Source organism: Strix aluco, chromosome 1 (genome assembly GCF_031877795.1).
Source record: "Strix aluco isolate bStrAlu1 chromosome 1, bStrAlu1.hap1, whole genome shotgun sequence".
NCBI classification, from domain to species: Eukaryota; Metazoa; Chordata; class Aves; order Strigiformes; family Strigidae; genus Strix; species Strix aluco.
The window spans coordinates 123,806,978-123,825,839 of NC_133931.1; the positions used below are offsets into that span (position 1 = coordinate 123,806,978).

The 18,862-nt window shown below is 37.9% G+C and overlaps 1 protein-coding gene across 4 annotated transcripts in view; it reads right to left on the minus strand.

Annotated features, from left to right (window-relative positions):
* Positions 1-1,173: 1,173 nt before the first annotated feature.
* Positions 1,174-18,862, minus strand: part of SPAG6 (sperm associated antigen 6) — a 37,798-nt gene continuing 20,109 nt past the window's right edge. For 2 of the 4 annotated variants that reach the window (XM_074834084.1, XM_074834092.1), the window contains 7 exons: positions 16,605-16,810; positions 15,562-15,735; positions 12,991-13,143; positions 10,466-10,657; positions 9,165-9,281; positions 6,244-6,389; positions 1,174-4,071 (listed from right to left, as the gene is read on the minus strand). In XM_074834084.1, the coding sequence (XP_074690185.1) occupies positions 4,005-4,071; positions 6,244-6,389; positions 9,165-9,281; positions 10,466-10,657; positions 12,991-13,143; positions 15,562-15,735; positions 16,605-16,810 (1,055 nt within the window). In that variant the 3' untranslated portion in view covers positions 1,174-4,004. The remainder of the gene's footprint in view (positions 4,072-6,243; positions 6,390-9,164; positions 9,282-10,465; positions 10,658-12,990; positions 13,144-15,561; positions 15,736-16,604; positions 16,811-18,862) is intronic. The other 2 variants (XM_074834101.1, XM_074834109.1) reach the window with 2 other exon arrangements.

Here is an 18,862-nt window from a genome sequence, read left to right on the forward strand (position 1 = left end):
GCAAGTTAACAAAGGAGTATAACAGATACTTCACAGCTGAAGATGATAATACATAGGGATTTGTAATAATTATCCAAGACCATAAAAGCAATTCTGTCAGTGCAAGAAGTGAAGTCACTGGCTTTGGAATCTAGTGATAGTCTGTACTTCCCTTCTACCCTGGTCACACAGTGAGATCTGCAATGCTAACCACCAAGATACTGGACACCAAGCAGCCATTAAGGAAGACACTGAGGCAAGCATGCTTTCACAGATTCCTCACCTGAAGGGACAACAGTCTTCAGTCAGTCCAAATTAGAGGACTCCAATTTACACCAGCTGTTGGCTATCCCACAGCATCCTCCATGCCTAAAACTCCCTTTTAGCCAAGCTAATTCACAATCCCCTAGACCAAATCAAGAACACTGAGGATCTACCCACACTCCATCCACTTCCTAATTACAGTAACTTTATGCTTTACTTCACAAAATGAGATTCGTTTCTTCCTTCACCAGTTTCATTCAGCTCCTTCAACATTTTGTTCATTTATTTGTTAAGATGCAGATCTCCAGCAGATTGATCACTTCAGATGAGACAAAGCAACCCCTTGGTAAATCCCTCTGGAAATGCAGAACATATTATATGCACAAGAGTTGAACTCCTTGAATTTCCCCTTTTCAGATCCTCTTGGTTTCCAGTCATTCAGATAAAGAATGGAGCTTTTGTAGGCCAGCTAATCCATCCGCTGAATGAAATATGGTAAAGTTTTACACATCCATATGTTCTTTCAAGGCCCTGGTTTACATCTGTAGATGTAATAATAGCTGTAGTAATGTAGACAAAAAATCATGGCTCGGGCCCCCAGAGAAGATCTTTAAAGACTTGGGTTGAAAAGTCCCAACGCTGCAGTCAAAGGAACTGGCAAAATGATTTAAGGGCTGTCTCCGCTTACATTTATTTCTGCCAAAGCAGTGGCTTAATTTTCTTTGTGTGTCTTAATAAGCCACCTCTGTGAGAGGGACTCTTACTTGAAATGCTTGTATGTCCTAAGCTCAGAAGTGGGCCCTGTTGAGTGGTAAGCCGAGACAAACATCCAAAGGTGGTGTCGTGCTCAAGCTGTAAAATGAGCCTGTTCTTCATCTTCTCTAGCATCACAGTCATAAACTAGCATGACAACAGCATTTACACAATGAATTAAAATGCAAATCTATATTTTATTCGATGAAATCGAGACAAATGACAGACTTGAAGCCTGCCACAGTAGCCATTACAAACATTAATATAGTTTTAGATGATGACTTCAGCCAAATGAGAGGATGGAATGTACATCAGTGCTTGTGAAATACTATAGGAAAAAAGCAACCCTTGCCCTAGTAATGTAAGCCTAAAATACAAATTAGTGATAATTGTGCTGTAAAGAGCTAGATCTGCCTTTCGCACAAGTGCCTCCAGGGAAGCCTCCAGCCACAAGGTGTACAATGCATGGAAGCAGTCTGCCAGCAAAGGAGAGCTGAGGGGGGTCTCAAAGTATGTGGGAGAGGACTTTGCACTGCCACAGCCTAATGGGATGTGGCATCGTCCAGGAGAGTCCTGTGACAAGAGGCCAAACAGCCACTGGCCTAGGACAGAACTGCCTAGCTGGTGTAAAGATGTATTTATGCTAGGTCTGATTTAGATTGTGCTCTGCACAATCAGATCGCTTTGAAGGTTTGCCTTGTGCAATCATTTCCTTTGTCAGGAATCAGAAAAAGACTGTGAAAAGACTGTGAACAAATTGTTTAGGCATTGAAATTTAACCCTGTGGAATCCTTACAGTGTAGCACAGTGTGACACAGCAGGAGCACATTTGTCAGGGGACTGAAGCCTCTTTGCTCTCTCCGCACAAAACATATACATTAGCATTGTGTGGTGTGGGTGTGCTCCCGAGCACATGATGCAGCTATGGGTACACGGCTCCATGCCTAACCCTGCCTCCCATCTGCACTGCAACTGCATTCAGCCCTCTCCACCATTTCTGTTCCATTAGGGAAAATAAAGGCTTCACATCCTTCAATACTGCCTGGAAGCCCTTCCATTACATTTTCTTTTAGAGATTGTACAAGATTTTATTTTTAAATGTCCATAATGCATGTGGGAAATTACCGAGTATTACAACAATCTTTTTAACAGACCTAATGTCTTTCCACTAGTGTTCTAGCATTAATAATGTCAGAATATAAACACCAAAAACGAAAAGGCATTTGGTAGAAGCTAGTCAGTTCCAAGACTTTTCACTCTGATGTGGGCTAAGCAAAGAACCCAGCTGGTGTGGTTTCTATACCAGCACTCATGACACCAACAGTTTCCATCTCGGTTAGGCTCCATACAGCAAGGTACTGTGCATCCCTTGCTCCTCCTGAAGAGCACAGTCTGAGAGCACCAAGTACCTCACAGTGGGAACACAGCCCTCTGTAGAATTAAACCTTAACACAAGATAGCCCATCAGCGTTTTTGTGAACTGTTGAAAAATATGCTGACAAGAATAAAAGAAAATAGTCATTTGGAATTTGGCAGAGAAGAGCCATTCTAAATCATTTCCAACTGCAATAAGCCTTTGCTCCTGTTTTACAACTAATAGAAGAGACTATCCCTGTTTTATAAACTCATTCAGTTAATATGTTTAAGAATGTAGACAAGTTTCTCTCCTGCAGGGGTTTTCAAATATTGTCTTTCCTTGTGGCTGCCAGTATTTCAACATCCCGTTCCAGAAACACTGTTTATTACTCTTTGGGAGAAAAAACACACAAAAAACTGCTGCATGTGAGGAAAAGAAAAATGGTTAGAAGAACAAAAAATGGTAAAGGACAGTTACATATTAGGGAACACTAAAGGGCTTTATGCTGCTCCCTGCTCCTGCAGTACACCAGAGGACTAAGCAAAATGTAAAAGTCTTTTCACTCTACATAAGAAGGCAAAAATATTTCCAGGATGTTCTATAGACAGGCAAGAGCTCATACTGCCAATACCTTCACATCAATGTAATATGCAACTTCAAGCTCCAAGGGTGTTTCAACTCAATTCTGCAGCAATTTCAGCTCTTGAAGTCCTGAGCAGCCTTAGTCCCATCACTCAAATCAGTGGGACTCAAGTATCCTCAGGTTTCCTCTGAATGTGATCAGAACTTTGCTAAGTGTTCCTGCAGCCAAGCAATTCTCCTCTCTTCTGAGCCACGCAAACTTGCTGCTGACCCAAATGAAGCCAAATATCCCAGGGTCCTTCCCTTTGTGCTGTTGGAAGTTTTAAATTCACTCTATCCTTTCCAGAACAACAACAATGCATACACCAAACAGTGCATTGCTCCTTCCCTCCACAGTGAACCCTGCCTTAATTAGGAGGACTTTTGCAGAGGATGTATTATCTACCATTGCTAGGACCACCCACACCATCATGTCATACAGAATTCAGCCCTTCTATCATCATCAGATCTGATTATTTCTTTATTTAGCAGCTACTAAGACGTTTGGAGATGCAAAATCACATCACTTTACTTTCTGAAAGGTAGCAGTAGGAGATATCTCAGTGCAGAATGGATTCCATAATTAGAAAAGGCACAGGGGCCAGCTTTTTCCCCCCTCATCAAGCTTGGGAAGCTATAAACAATATGCAAAGGCAAAAGGGGAAAATGGTTACAGTACTGAGAAGGCTAAAATTTGAATGAGATAATAACAAACCTTTCTTGTGGAAGGAAAAGGAAATGACTGATTCTAAAAAAGCTTCTGTGATAAATCATCACCCCTGCATGAAATTCCATTCATATATGCTGCAATATCTGGTAGTAATGTTAGAGGAAAACAAAAGGTAACAAAAACTTAGCAACAAACAACTTTATAAAGAACAAAAGACAGCTTGCTGGAATTGCTGAGCTCTTACAGCAGTTCAAACAGTAGAAGGAGATTTCAGAATCAAACAAGAGTTTCAACAGCTATATTTGTATTACAGTCATAAAGGCATAAAAGTGAAATACAGCTCTAATAAAAAATTGAAGTTTATAAAACTGGATGGTAATTTTCCACCCTTTCCAGAAGTATCTCAGAATATCCAGGGGAATAATACCTGAAAAAGAAAGATTTTGTTTGTGCATTAGACTACAAGGCATGTTCTGTGCTAAGTAATTAAATACTATTCATATTTCTATTGATCAGGAAAAAATTCTAGCATTAAACACTGGTCAAGCAATTCTACAGTTATTCCCCTACAACATTTTAAGAGCCTGCTTTTCAACTTACATTATAATTTATACTTGGAAGTCAAGTTTTCAAAAATATGTTTATCTTCTTTTAGGGCATGTAGGTAAGTGGCTAGTTTTTCGACAGGCTCAGCAGCCATAAGCATTATCTTTACTAAGGAATGTAGATGTTAACTTCTTTTGAAATTATGGCCTTTAATAAAAAAGCATGAGTTTACACAGAACCATAGGCTGCCAGACGACAATAGTCTACTGCTGTTCATCAAACACAGGCACACACCCCAAAGCTACTGTGAAGTCTACATCAGTGCGAGAGACATTGATTCTGGAACAAAAAAAATTTATCACAATGACCTTCTGCCTCTAATGCCAACTCAAGGACAGAGATTATCCAACAAGTTTTCATTAGAGTAGGACACTCTGGTGCCATTATTGTCCTGCTGTCATTCAGTTGGTTTTGCACAATGAACCAACTACATGCCTCCAATATGCAAGCATCACCAAAGCTGCATTTAGTTCTTGTCTTTCAGGTTAAGAGTATCTGAAATTTATTACTGTGTTACTCTAAAAACATACATCTCGGTACATTTCTGGGTTTGCAGGCATGTAAAGTGTCACCTCTGAGCTCTGGAAGCTTTAACTATAGAGGAACACACTTCCATGTAATACGTGCCTAAAATGTATTAAAGTAGAAAACCCCAATGTTTTCACACTGAAGAAGATCCATTTACCTGGATGATTTCTGCATAATGTAACTCTTTTTAAAACTCATATTAGTTCTCTGATAGTAAAGACTTTTCAATGCATTATTATATTCAGTCTGCAAACAGCCTGAAATAACAGGTCTCCAGGACAAACCCAGAGCTGGAGTCTATTATAGCAGCTGTGCCTCAGGCAGCACAACCAACATCAGGCAATAGCACAAAGAGGCAAGCAGGAGATGCTCGAAGGGGCCCTTTTCTTTATTGCATCCCAGCCTACATGAGTAACCTTGTTTCATTTACAGGGAAAAAAAATAGCTGTAACAAAGAAACATTAATTATATCCAGAAAAGCGTAAGCAAATGTTCTCTTTTCCTCTGAAGTATTAGCTCCAGACTAAAGTCTCTTTATGATTTTGCTTTTACCCATTTGACAGCCACTGGCTTTTCCTTGTGGAGACAAACAGGGCTTCCTTTTGCATGACTTAGTTTGTAGCTACTATTAGCTGAAGAACTCTGTTGCTATAATTAAAATTGATGATGCAGATTTTCAGAGCCTGTAGAGGGAGTGCATGAGTACAACACCCTTTTGATGTGCTGATGGAGTGAAGGACTGGTAAATGGATATCTAGAATCTAGGAGGGCATTTCTCTCATTATTACAATTTAGGATGGTGACATTTTGACTGTAAGCTATTTAATAGTGTTTCTGTATTCATTAAGGGCAAAGTTCAACTTGGTGCAGACAGCTGGTGTATGGTCCTTTTATATAACACTTAAGCCTCATGATGAGGCTGGGGGAGGAAGGGCAGCTGTGGGCAAAGCAACTGTGCAGGAGAGCCTCTGGACCCTCCGTACATCAGAGGAAGTTTCAAAGGAGCCTCTGAATACGCTAGTTCAGACAGGTTCTTAGGGAAGTCAAGGATGCAACCAAAGATTCCCCAATACCTGTATTTTGGAGCCTGAGTAATCCATAAATAAGTTACCAAGATAAACTAAACTTCCCACAGACATTCATTAAGATGAGAGCGGTTGTGCTGAAGCCTCAGAGCCTGTCCAGGTAGTGCAGGACTGACTTCCTGACAGAGACTGATTATTTTGGCTTTGTTTACAGAAAATCTGATTTCAAAAACAATCAGAAAAGAGAAAGTGTTCAAAAGTATGTGTCTAGCGGCTGGTGTTACCACTGGGGCAGTTAACCAAATGTTATGCTGGTTTATTACAAACAAAATTCATGTAGAAGGTAAATTAATATTTTAAATCCTTGCTTTGTGTTGTTCCTGTGAAAAACATCTAGCAATGTTGTAAGTATGAATTTTTTTAAATTTCATTTTCCCTACCTTACTACTTCCTCTGGATAGCAATTGTTAATGGTGTTGATATATTCCTGAAGAAGTGACCCAGGTTCTGCTTTTATTTCTTGAACCTTTTTAAGTCCACCAGTTGTTACAAAGAGACGACGTGCTTTACTGTCATGTGGTAACATCTACACACAGAAAAAGTACATTAAAAAAAAAAGAATATTTTCTTTTAAAGGAATCTGTATGCTGCAAGGCTCAAATACTGCTTATCTGTTTTTAATTTAGAGGATAGATAAAATGGAACTTCAGAGGTATAACATCTGTAATGACTACTGTATTTTAACACCCAGTTGTACAGGAAAAAATCACAACCCAGCCCTTTATAGTTATAACATATTTAACATGTACTTTAATACATAACATATATAAAAATAATGAATTGAATGTTTATTTTTACGTAAATAATATTTCTTGAATTATTCCTACAGAGACAATAAGATTGTGGAGATTAAATAGATAATAAAAACAGAACACTAACATGGAATAACAACAGCATCTGTTCCACTTAAACCAAGTTATTCAGGTCTTTTATGTCAATTCCCACAGTTTAATTGTAGAGCAGAATTTTATATCATTATAATGATCTAGTATAGATTAGCGCATGAAAACAATACTGAGAATTGTTGCAAGTGAACAATGCAGCCTTGAAGCATTACATGCTACTATTAAATTCCTAGATATTAAAATCCTACAACACACTGTGTAGCCATGGAAGCCTTTTACAAACACACACACAAAGCAAAAATGTGAAGTTTCTGCAGCCAAAGGGGATGAGAAGAAGAAATGATCAGACAATACATTCTGCGCTCCCTGAGTGATGCCAATATGCAGCTCTGTCCAGAGGACGGGAGGGAGGGAGGCAGGGAGGGAGGGAGGGAGGGAGGTGGGGGCTGGGCCAGGCGAGGGAGAATGACAGCATGTAGTCCATAGGCCCACAGGGCTGCCATAATATTAAAAAAAGAGAGAGAGAAAAGGAAAAAAAAAGAGAGAGAGATAATGCAAGATATCAGTGCTTCATCTACAACAAAAACAGGTTTAAAACCAACTCTGAGAGTTACATACTATGGGGGTAAAAGCATTTTGTAAGCCTTCACACTGGTCAGACAAATCAAGCCGTAAATTTGACTGTATCTCAGTGTAAAACAAGAGCCTCAAAGAGAAAGGGATTGCCTAAAAGGATGAAGGAAAAGAAGGATGAGATTTCTACCGTGCATATAGGCAAACAGCCTTCATTTCTCTTGTCCCTCTAGCCTGTACAAAATCAACAGACAGGTAAAGAAAAAACAGGGGAGCATAGGGACTTCTCGCTATTATATGCTCCATAGAAGTGTCAGGAACAACTGTGACTGTTTCATTGTGGGAGCTGAAAAGACGGCTGTTTCCATGTATCTCCCACAACATGAACCTCCAAGGAGGAACTAGCAAGGAGACAGGATATGGCCCCTTCCCTGCCTTCCTCCTCCACACCATGACTCCCAGGCTGGATAAGACAGCAAAAAACTCTCTTGGAAGAGGCCCTAAAGCCAGACAGCACCTCTGAGACACAGTCCCTTCCCTCAGTCCAAACTGAGACAGCACAGAATTGCACAGACCCTGAAAACAATAGTGCTAAAATGACACAGTCCAGCACCAAGAATGGATAGCACCCCACTCTGAAGCACAGCTTGGAAATAAGGCTTTTACTGTGCTATAAATAAGCCCACAGTAGTAATACACCACAGCTCTAAGAATAGGAAATTCCCAAGCTATGGTACAGGAGAGAAAAATGCTTTTACTGCAGCAAACTTAATTTTAAATGTATACTTCAGAAGAGCAAATGCCAGACAAGTATAGTTTGTTTAATACAATGTAGGAGAAGAAGAAAAACAAAACAAAACATCAGCTGATATGAAGGGTACAAAACCACTTCAACAGCAAACAACATTCAAATCTATACACTGAGTAACCAATTACTATACACTCAACTCATTAATAGCTCCAGTCAGCACACAGAAGCAAAAGGCACTGGATTCTGCACAAATCTCCCATCTTTGTACAGACTTAGCAAGAAGACTGGACAAACCTAAGTGTTGCAATGTAACCACGAATCTGCACTACAAACAGTAGTGCTTCCAGATCTGTGATAATCAGAACTGAATATAAAGAGTGTTTTCCTTGGCCACTTCCAGAAAGAACATCCCACCAAGAGAGCCTGGTACCCCCTGCTAACAGATTACACTGCAGAGTATTGCACAAAAGATAGTCTGTAGTTGAGCAGGATTCCCAACAGCTGGTGAACACTGCAGACACTGGAAATCTCCTGATTAGTTAGCTATTACTTAAGAAATATTTTGATTAAATTGTATCACTTTTTACATGCTGCACTCAAATCAACAATGTAATCAACAATAAACAGTTGCAAATTTTGAGAGGGATGAGAAAATATTTGGGATTTTTACACTTCCCTAATTGAGACTGAAAATTAATGAGGACAAAAGTGGTGAAGCCTTTACACTCTAGATTATTGTAAATACCTGGCTTAAGTCAATCGTGTACAGACAGCTTATACTTTATCTAAACCAGATGTGACTGGGATTTATGTGATACATTGACTCAGTGAAAATATTTGCACGTGGGTTAATATTCCACTTAATCGCAAGAGGCAAGGAAGAAAAGAACACCTTGCTTATAAGCAACTGTTTTCCCAGTTTTAGGATGAATTATGGCAGGTTCCAGATGAAACAGTATCCAGCTTTATCAAACAAAAGAATGGGATGCTCTAAACTGCTTCTGCAGGGGATGCTTGAGGATCCTGAGAAAACAACTGAGACCTTTAGAGACACTTCATCTTTGGAAAGATAGCTTCCTGGCTAAATGGAAAACAATTAACATATTACTCATCAAGCAGAACCTTTTCTTACCTTACTAAACTGCCCAACAATATGTTTCATAATATTGGGAGGGGCATCATGCAGCAATGGTTCAAGCGCTGGAAGATATGTGCATTTCTGAAGGATGTTCTTTAAGGCTTTTTTAGTCTATTGAAATGCAAAATAAAATTTCTCTGGTAAGACATCAATGAAAACAACAAGAATTCATGTTATATATCACTGAAGTCTGATCAAAAATTCTCCAAGAACATTTTCTGAATTAAAAGTATGGTAGCTATCAGGTCACTTAAAAAAGAATCAATTTTCTACTTAGATTTATTAAACCTCAAAACCTACAGTGCATCATATTCTTATTATATTATCTACAGTCAAAGTAATGGCAATTTTCCTTTGACTACAATAGAAGCAGGAGTAGACCCTTTAAGTAAATTGAAGTACTGTAATATAATAAGAAAGCTAAAGCAAAACACATTTTAAAAGATTGTATTTTAGAAGTGGCTTACTAGGAGAGTCTGCTGGTCTGGGATAGCAAAATGTACTACTGTCCAGGCAGGGAGGGAAAGAGAGTGAAACAGTTGTATATCAGAGCTCAGTTTCTGAAAACAGACTCAATGTTGACTGCTACAAGCAGTAATGACCTTCTTGGGTGGGATTATAGGTACAGTTAATTTAGCCTTGATATTTTGGTGACCACTGAAAATAACTATACAAAAGCTATTTTACAGATCTGGAACGTTATACTTCAGTGGAATGAACAGAAGCACAGTACAACAATGGGAGACCATATACTGTCATATTACTCTCTTCAGTTGGTTCACTTACTGATGATCAAAAATACACTTTACCAAACTGCAACTCTACTAGCTCCCACACAAGGAAGGCCCTAAACACGAACAGCTGCATGTTTTCAAGAGCAAAGCTTTAAGTATTTGTTAGAGTTTTAGTATAATAATATAAACGTAAGCAAATCTACTACAAGGACTATAATATTTTGTGCAAGAGCTTATACTTTTAAAAAAAGTAGATAATTAGAAATTACTCCCAAGAAATTATAGCATTTATGGGTGTATGCAACTCTGATCTAAACTGGGAGGAAAATGAGGGACTAGACTGCTGTGGCTGTACCATATGATTTGGTATGCACCATATCCACACCCATTAGGGCCAGCCAGTCCTAATAAATGACACACAGCCTTTCGACACCCTACACCCAGGAAATCTGTGACTCTATGAACATCAATAAAAGTACATACCATTTAGTAGTTTTTAAGCACTTATACCTGTTGATTACAATAAACATCTCATACTGCAGATACTACAAATATACTTGCTTTCATTTGAAGATCTTCTGAACTGCGTGTGTCCATATATATAGCAAGCAGTGTGGGTAGCACGTTTGCTACTGCAACAGCACGTGCATGCGCAGGAGTATGTCTTCCAACCTGTCCCAAGGCCCAAGCAGCTGCTGCCTTAATATGATCTTCATGTTCTTCTATCAAGCACGCACACAGTGGTGGTATTCCCTGTAGCATTAATCAGAAGCACAACCTTTACAAGTCTATACCAGGGAAGGACAACTTGAAACTGATAGAGATTGTTAGAAAATGTTTCTCTATTTACACTCTTCTAAAATAAGCTATAAGAGAACGCATGCTAGTGGTGTCATATTTTTACAACATCATGACTAGTAAGAATTTTTAATGTTAATAACTCTAGTTAAAGAGAGAAACAGATTCAATGTTTTAAGTCAGAAGGCAGTTTGAGCTAACACAGAAATTTAAGGGATAAAAGGAATACACCACACAATTCAGGCTCTACTAAAGAGTAAAGGCTTCAGTTTTGTCAGACTGAAAATAAAAGAATTTGAGTGTTTACAAATCTATGAAAGCAGTTCAAGACCAGAAGGGCTCAATCACTGAGTCTTTTTTTTTTTTTTTAATCCACAGCACTAAATTTCAACTACTCATCCTCTTCTTGAGTCCAGTAATTCATGTATGACTCATCCAATCACTACCAGAAAACTTTCAACTCTTGATTTGAAGACATCAAGAGATGGAGAATACCTAACTTGCATAGAGCTGTTATTGAAGTTCTTCTGGTTCAGGGTCACAGTCTTTATCCTTTCTCCACAGGATTATGGAGCTACTTAGTAGCTGGTATTTTATGCCAGGATACTTCAATAGGAATCATTTCATGCTACTTTAGGTAAGGCAAGGCTACTACTAACTAGAAAACCTTTTGCTCTATCCCATGGATCATTTTTCAGTCTTCTGCACACTCTTTGGGGTTTTTTCAAGATCCTTTTCAAATACAGACTATATGCCTAATAGTACAGATACATTAACTTCTCTCTTCCAATAACGCTTCATCTTCCATTCTTTAATACCGCAAAGGACTTTTGCGGTATTGTCTTTTTTTGCCACTGCACTGCAGCAGAAGACCACAGCGAAGTGCTTGTCCAGTATGACCCCAAAAATCATCTTTCAAAATTCATCCTTGCCAGGATACAGTACCGCAGAACGGAGCTATCACTTTATATCATAACATCATAAATACGTAACTGCATGTGTTTATACCACAGTGCGTTTCTTTCAAATGGTTCCAGTTTAGCAAGCCCTGTCCTGAGCACTATGTACCATTCCACAAGCTTAGCTTCCCCTGAAGCAATTTTTTTTTATAATGGGCTTTGGGTTTCTTTTGTGATCATTCATTAAAATATTTAATTACATGAGAGTTTGCACAGACCCCTACAAAATCTCTCTCTGTACTCCCATTCAGTTATGGTAGCAACCATTATTAGTCTTCAAAAATGTATCACTCAGGTGCTTCCTCATGAACTTAATCCTGGATTCATCCCGCTCAACATCAAGCACTCAACAGCAGAAGCATATTTGCTCTAGGCATCCCTGAAAGTAGAGACAAAGACACACCCAGAGAAGAAGGGCCTCCAGAGAGGGCAAGGAAAAAGTGTCTACTTCTTCAGTTTTCAAATGCAGAGGAGCATTTTTTTTTGATCACTCCTACGTTCCTTGCATACTTATTGATGTTATGCTGTAGCAATTTTCAGTTTTTAACTTGCATTCCTACTAGAACGCATTTCTATTCCTCCATTTTTATTGTTTCGTTGTTTCCACTCATACAGTGTATTTTAAATGACTGACATAGTGTGAAAATGGGCCAACAATGCTTAGTGAAATTACTTCCTTCCTCCTGTCATTAGTTAGCATTATTCACATCAGAATATTATGTCAGGCACTAATTTCCCCTACTGCGAATATTGCAAATTCTCTCCCGTCTATAGCATTGCCCAGCAGAATTTATTTAAACCTGAAAATGTATAGCTTATCTCATTTGAAATGTCACTTGTGCAACTGAATCAAACAATACTACATTAGAAACTGAGGTCAAGTCTGAACAGTTCTGTTGCAAGACTACTCTACTGGTACTAACAGAGTCATGCTAGTGCAATGAAGAACGTGCCATTAAACATTCTTGTTTCAAAAAGGGTTTTGATGTAGCCACAAATACTCATTTTAAGAGGAAACAGACCATAGATATTCACTGACTTATTTTCTGTACCCATGCAATTGCAACAGAAAAATCACGTACTGTAATACAAATGCATGCTCTCAAACTAATCCAGGACATTTTATAAAAGGTTCAACTTCATAAAGACACACTGATCAGGTTACCACATAATTTCAGCCATAGCAAGCAGCAATATTTGGAGAAAGTGCATTCGTCAACAGCAAGTATATAATTCAGTCACAAAAGACATTCTCTGCCTATGGTAATTTGTATCTCTTTCTCAGAATACCACTGAAGAATTATAGGAAGACGACAAAGTGTAGCTAACCTTGGAGACAATCACTGCCATTGACAGGTTCTCCGAATGAGCTGCTACATAACCAAGCATCATGATGCCAGGCAGTCTGACAGTCCCTCTGCAGCTGCCAATACAATCAATCACAGCAGCAACTCCACCTGCATTTACTATAAACTGTGAAAGCTGAAAAGATAAACGGAAGAGATTAGATACTGTGAAGTATCAACAGGCATAAAGCACTACATTAGAAAAGTCTTTAAATTTATTGCTCCTGATTTACAAAATAAAGCTGGAATAAGAGTGATGTATCATACAGACTGTTGGGCACTAAATGCAGTATCAAGTTCTCACAAACGAAGCTGTTTTGCTACCCTGTTTTTGATTGACTTTGTTGCAAGGAAAGTGTGACTCTGAATTCTTGATGCCGTCGTATAGCATGGAGTGACACACTCTCAACTCCATTAGTATACACCAAAGAAGCATGCAAATGACAGCCCAATACATGAATGCCATTGAAGACACACCTACTGAGCAAGATATTCTTTCTTAGTAGTGCCCACTCATTCCCAAGCCAACATCGTATGTTTTGTGCAGGGACTGAGGGCAAGACCCACTCCTCCTCTCACCTGCATTCTAGATGACCTTTGCAGCATAAAAGCCATTGTGGATCCCCCCACGGAAGCATGAAGCCAAAGACAACTGTCATGGATGTGCAAAACTGACTTGGACTACACCATTCTGCCATGTTAGGGTACTCTAAGGGAGGTGTCCAGGGAACGCACTTGATGAGTGTGTTTTGCCCCAGGATGCCAAACTATATAGCCTTGTTTATAAATTATAATCAAGCTATGCCACATATTTCTTTTCAAAAGGTATCACTTCTCAGATCACTTGAGGGACAGCAGTAGAGTATGTATGATCTCAGCAATGCATAGAAATTGAAATAATTTCATATTATTATTATTTTCTTCTATCTTTTTAGGTATATTCCATTTTTCCCAAAGATTCCAAAGCAAAGAAACATGTTCTTAAAAGTCAAAATCAAATTAACAAAACTGAGGCATGTGGATTTCCAATCCAGTTGATTTCTGTAAACATGAAATCCACCTTTGGCTTAGAGCCTTTAAAAGGGGACTGTTCTATTTATGAAACAGCTAGATAAAATTTAAAGTTATTGCTTAGGAAAAACTGTTCACATGATTATGAACTGCAGCCAGTGATGACCAAGTCCAATGTCTGGGCACAGCTATGTGCACTTGGACACACAGAGCTCCTGCACAGACACACTCCCTGGTGCTGTGACCCTCAGGCCCTGCTGCAAGTCCCCCAGATCCTGACCTTCACAAGCATTTTATTGCATATGCAGATAGAGAGCTGAGGTCCAAAAGCCACAATGCTCACGTGACTGACACAGCCAGCTCCTCTAGCAATATCATTTGCCAATCCGTCTCTGCTGCAACATGTGTTGCTTGAATAGAGTTGCTCAGAGATGGACAGAGATCACTGTCACTCAAGTTGAACGTGATTGTGCCTTCCCACTGGGAGTCACCAAGGCACATCCTACAGCTCCTTTGGAGAGCTGCTAGAATGGCCAATTCCCCTTGCATGGAGGTCCTGTGCTAGCAGCTCTTCTAACTTTACCTGCAGTCTTGTGAGTTTGGGCTCTGGATTCTAACTCTAGTGGTCCCCTTTGATAACGATCATTTCTTCACTTTTTTTGAGAAAGTTAAGTTGCATTGCTCATGAGGTGCAGAGAGAAAGCAGAAAATGTGACAAGACTGCAACTTTTAATGACCAGCAGCTTAAAGACTAGCAGGCTGAAGAAACAGCACAATATTCATGTTTAAACACTTCTCAATTGTGAAGCTAGTATCATGATTTTGAAATGGCTGCACTCAGCATTAGTGCATTCCACAAACACATTGCTTGTATTTCATTTCAGAGTCATATTTAAAGCCTGTTAATTATCTCTATGGTCTGACAGATTAACATAGTTATAATTATTTAGTTTTCCTATTTATTTTGTATTGACTTTGCCAAACATCCCCACATTCTTGTATCAATTATTGGCAAAACCACTGCAAATGCTGAGACTCAAGTTACAAACTCAAGCTAATAAAAGAAACTACCACCAGTTTAATAAAGTAAGAGAATTTTTGACCTTCATTGTCATTGGAAAAATAATTAAAATGTGATCCCAGCACCCCAGAAGATTTTTTAAAAAAGACACACACCATCTATTATTGTTATAGGATGATACTGTCATTTATTAGCTGCTATCATGACTTCTGTGAGGCTTTTCTCATGATATTTTTAATATCTAGGACTGACAATACTGTCAGCCTAAAACTCCCTCTCTGTGCAGATATCTTATGGAATGAAGTAGCTAGGTATACATGATATGATTCCCAGTCTCCTGACCCAATTCATATTCAATACACATCTCTTAATATCAGCAAGCATTTCCATATTTTTCCAATGAACATGCCAAACAGCTATTTGCCCTCCCTTTCAAAAAGCAAATGACAGAATAATCCTGTATTTTATTTAAAGTGTAAAATCTAATGATATGACCTTGCATTTGCATTTTCAAGGTTTTACCTCAGGCGTATGCTTTGCTATCTCTCTAATTAAAGTTGCACCATTTTTCTTGACATATTCATCTGAGTCCTTCAGGCATGTGAGCACAACTGGGAAAATTTCTGCTTCAACCACCAACTCTGCGAGATCCACTGAATGCTTTGCTATTTGGCTTAGAGCTGACAGCACCTGACGCTAGTAAATAAAAATTGTTATAAAATCAATAGTATACAAACATCCCACAACACACACTCCTCCTGCACACAAAAATCTATTGCATCAAGGAAAACAAAGCAGGATAGGGAAAACAATTACAGCTATTTTACAATTCACTGAGTCAATTCATGCACGAATATAATGGCACAGAACATTTGCTGGTTCCTGAATAAAAGTTTCTCCTTTGTTTTATCCCATTCAAGCTTGCTATGTATTAAAAAAGGAAAAATATATATAATTTAAAACTCTAGTTTAAAATTTTCTGAAATCTATGGAAAGTATCTTTATTTGCATAAGTTTGGTCTGTCAGACCTTAAAGAGTTTTTATCTTTTTGTTTGAAGTGATATTTTTATGTTGTCTTCTGTTTCTGTTAGAGTAAGATAGAAAAATTATAAAGAAGTAATTTTGTCAATTAAACTCTAGTGATTAAACCTTCAACAACAGCTATTCACATCAGATACTACATTCTAAAATACAATAATACATTTAATATTAACTCGTTTATAGTATAATCTTAAGTATGCAAAACCTTTTTTGGAACTCAACTGTGCAAATTTTATCTATTAAAAATATCTGTTGCATTCTTCATATACTACATAATTCTTAAAAAAATTCATACTATTCACTTTAAAGATTAGTTTAGCTGTTCCTCACAGAGCAGCAGTTTTTATCCAGTAGCTAAATCTGTGAATATGTTCAGAACTCTTTGTCACTAACTATGTTGTTACATTTTGTTAATGCCCAAAACAAGAGCTTCCTAAATAAATATGCACACCGGTGTCTTTGATTCAATATCAAGTAATGACTGGTATAATGGAGATTAAAAAAAAATAATTTTTAAATGTACCTTCAGTTTAGCATCAGGGTTCAGGATCATCTGAGCTAAGTGAGCGATAGCTCCTGCATCCACTACTGTCTGTGCTAACTCTGGAGAATGCTTTGAAATATCACTGAGAGTTGAAGCAGCAATCCTTTTCAAAGCAATTTCTGGCTCCTGGATACAGAGCACTAAAAGAGGAACAGCGCCTGCATCCACCACAGCTTGTGACAGTTCTGTAGGTCCAAGGAAAGTAATTAAGTGAGTATGGGTGACTGACCCTTGTGCAAGCCATTTTTCACCCTGACAGATACAGCAAAGGAAAAAGGGGAGGGTGTAGTTCACTGTCTCGACATCTGCATTTCAAATCAGCCCTCCTGGTTTCATAAACCGTGTGGACCAATCCACAACTGAAAAGAATGCAGGTCAATAGATGGACCCCCATTTACATGCACACATTTGAGGTAGATTAGGCTGAAATGGTTTGTTATTCTGTTTTCTTTTTCTTTTTTTAAAGTAAGCAGATGTCAGCTGTTTAAACCCTGGCTATTCTACACTGATCAATAGGAAAGCATTTTATGCATGGCTAACAACAACACAGAAAGCCAAAGTACCAAAATTTTACCAACCACCTAATTAGAGAGCATTTTACCCTCTTTAAATGATAAGCAGATATTAGCATAGATCAAATGCCAAAAACAGAAATACAAAAAACATACATAAAAGATTTATCTTACATAAAAGATTGGAAAAATGGAACTTGCCGATCAAAACTAGGCTTTGCTACCATGCATAGGACAAGACAGAATTTATACTTTAATGACATGAAAATGTTATCATACACAATTAGACAAATGAGAAATATCATCAGTGGGATATTGTGTGTCTGAGATTAGTACAATACCCTTAACTAACTGCACCTTAAATAAAAAAGGAAAAAAAAAAAGAAAATCTGAGCATATGATTAGCTGACATGGACAAAAATTACACTATTAGAAATTCATTAGCTCTCTCTGTGTATGCAGCATTAATCACAGTCCTAAAATAAGAATTACTGGATATCAGAAGCAAAATTCATACTATAACCAAGTTGTGCTATTTTAAAATAGTGCTGAAAAAGTGGTAAAAATCATGGGGGATTCAATAATCTATTAGGTTCTTAGCTCAGTTTTGCTACACCTTATTATGCATATCCATTATTATCTTTAACATTTATCTTGACTTACAGTACCATGGCAACATATGGCTGTTGTATTTCAAGACTCTAACTTAGCTTTTGATTTATAGTCCATACATAAAGAGATTTTCATACTAAGAAAAATATAGCATACTTCATTAAATATACATAGACTAATATAGTTTTTCATGAAATTTGTAAGTCATGTCATCATTACGTTGTTAATATCCAAATAATATTTCTGATCAGATTTGTTTTCAATTAGTGAGTTATAGCCACAAACTCCAATACATGTGATAAGTCAAATATTTACACTGTATGTCATTTTATGATATAATATTTTAAAGAAATTATATTACCTTACAAAATAATAATGCAGTAATTTTTAAACTAATACTAAATTAACCCTTCAGAGTTCACTTTTCAAGTAACTATTTGACTGAAAAGGTAGAGTGTGCATCCTCTAAATATACATAAATCTCAACAAAGCCCAAATCCTATATCTTCAGTTTTACAAATCTGAAATGAAATGTACCTGAAACGTATCTGAAAACAAACCTGAAAACTAGCTAATCAATATAAGTGGTATAAGCTACAGTCAGCTTTTCATGGAAAAAGCCATACATGATTTCTCCCAACTGTATTTTGATGCTGTACACTGACCAAGTGGAATACATCATGAACTACTGACCAACAATCCAGATTAATGTATCTGACTGCCTCAGAAGCAAATTCAGAGCAATCAACTCAATTGCCTACCGTCTGCTAGGAGATGCCAATATCAGGAAAATCATGTCAAGAGGGGCAGGATGCTACTAGAAGACTAGTTTATTTGATGCCTTATGAGCCAAAATCATGAAGTTCAAGCAGGGAAACAGCAATACTTTAAGGTCACAGCTATGCCCAGACATGAAAAAGTAACTATAAAAGTTATTTTAAAAGAGCAAACTAAATCTGATTCAATTTAGATCAGCTCTTGCTGTTAGAAGTCCGATATCATTTAAATACTGATGGTTACTGTTGGTCACAGTTAATTAAATGGCTGTTCTTCCAGTGGTGTTTAAGGTTCATAGCTAGTAACTTACCACACGGAGGGCTGGACAATGTGTCA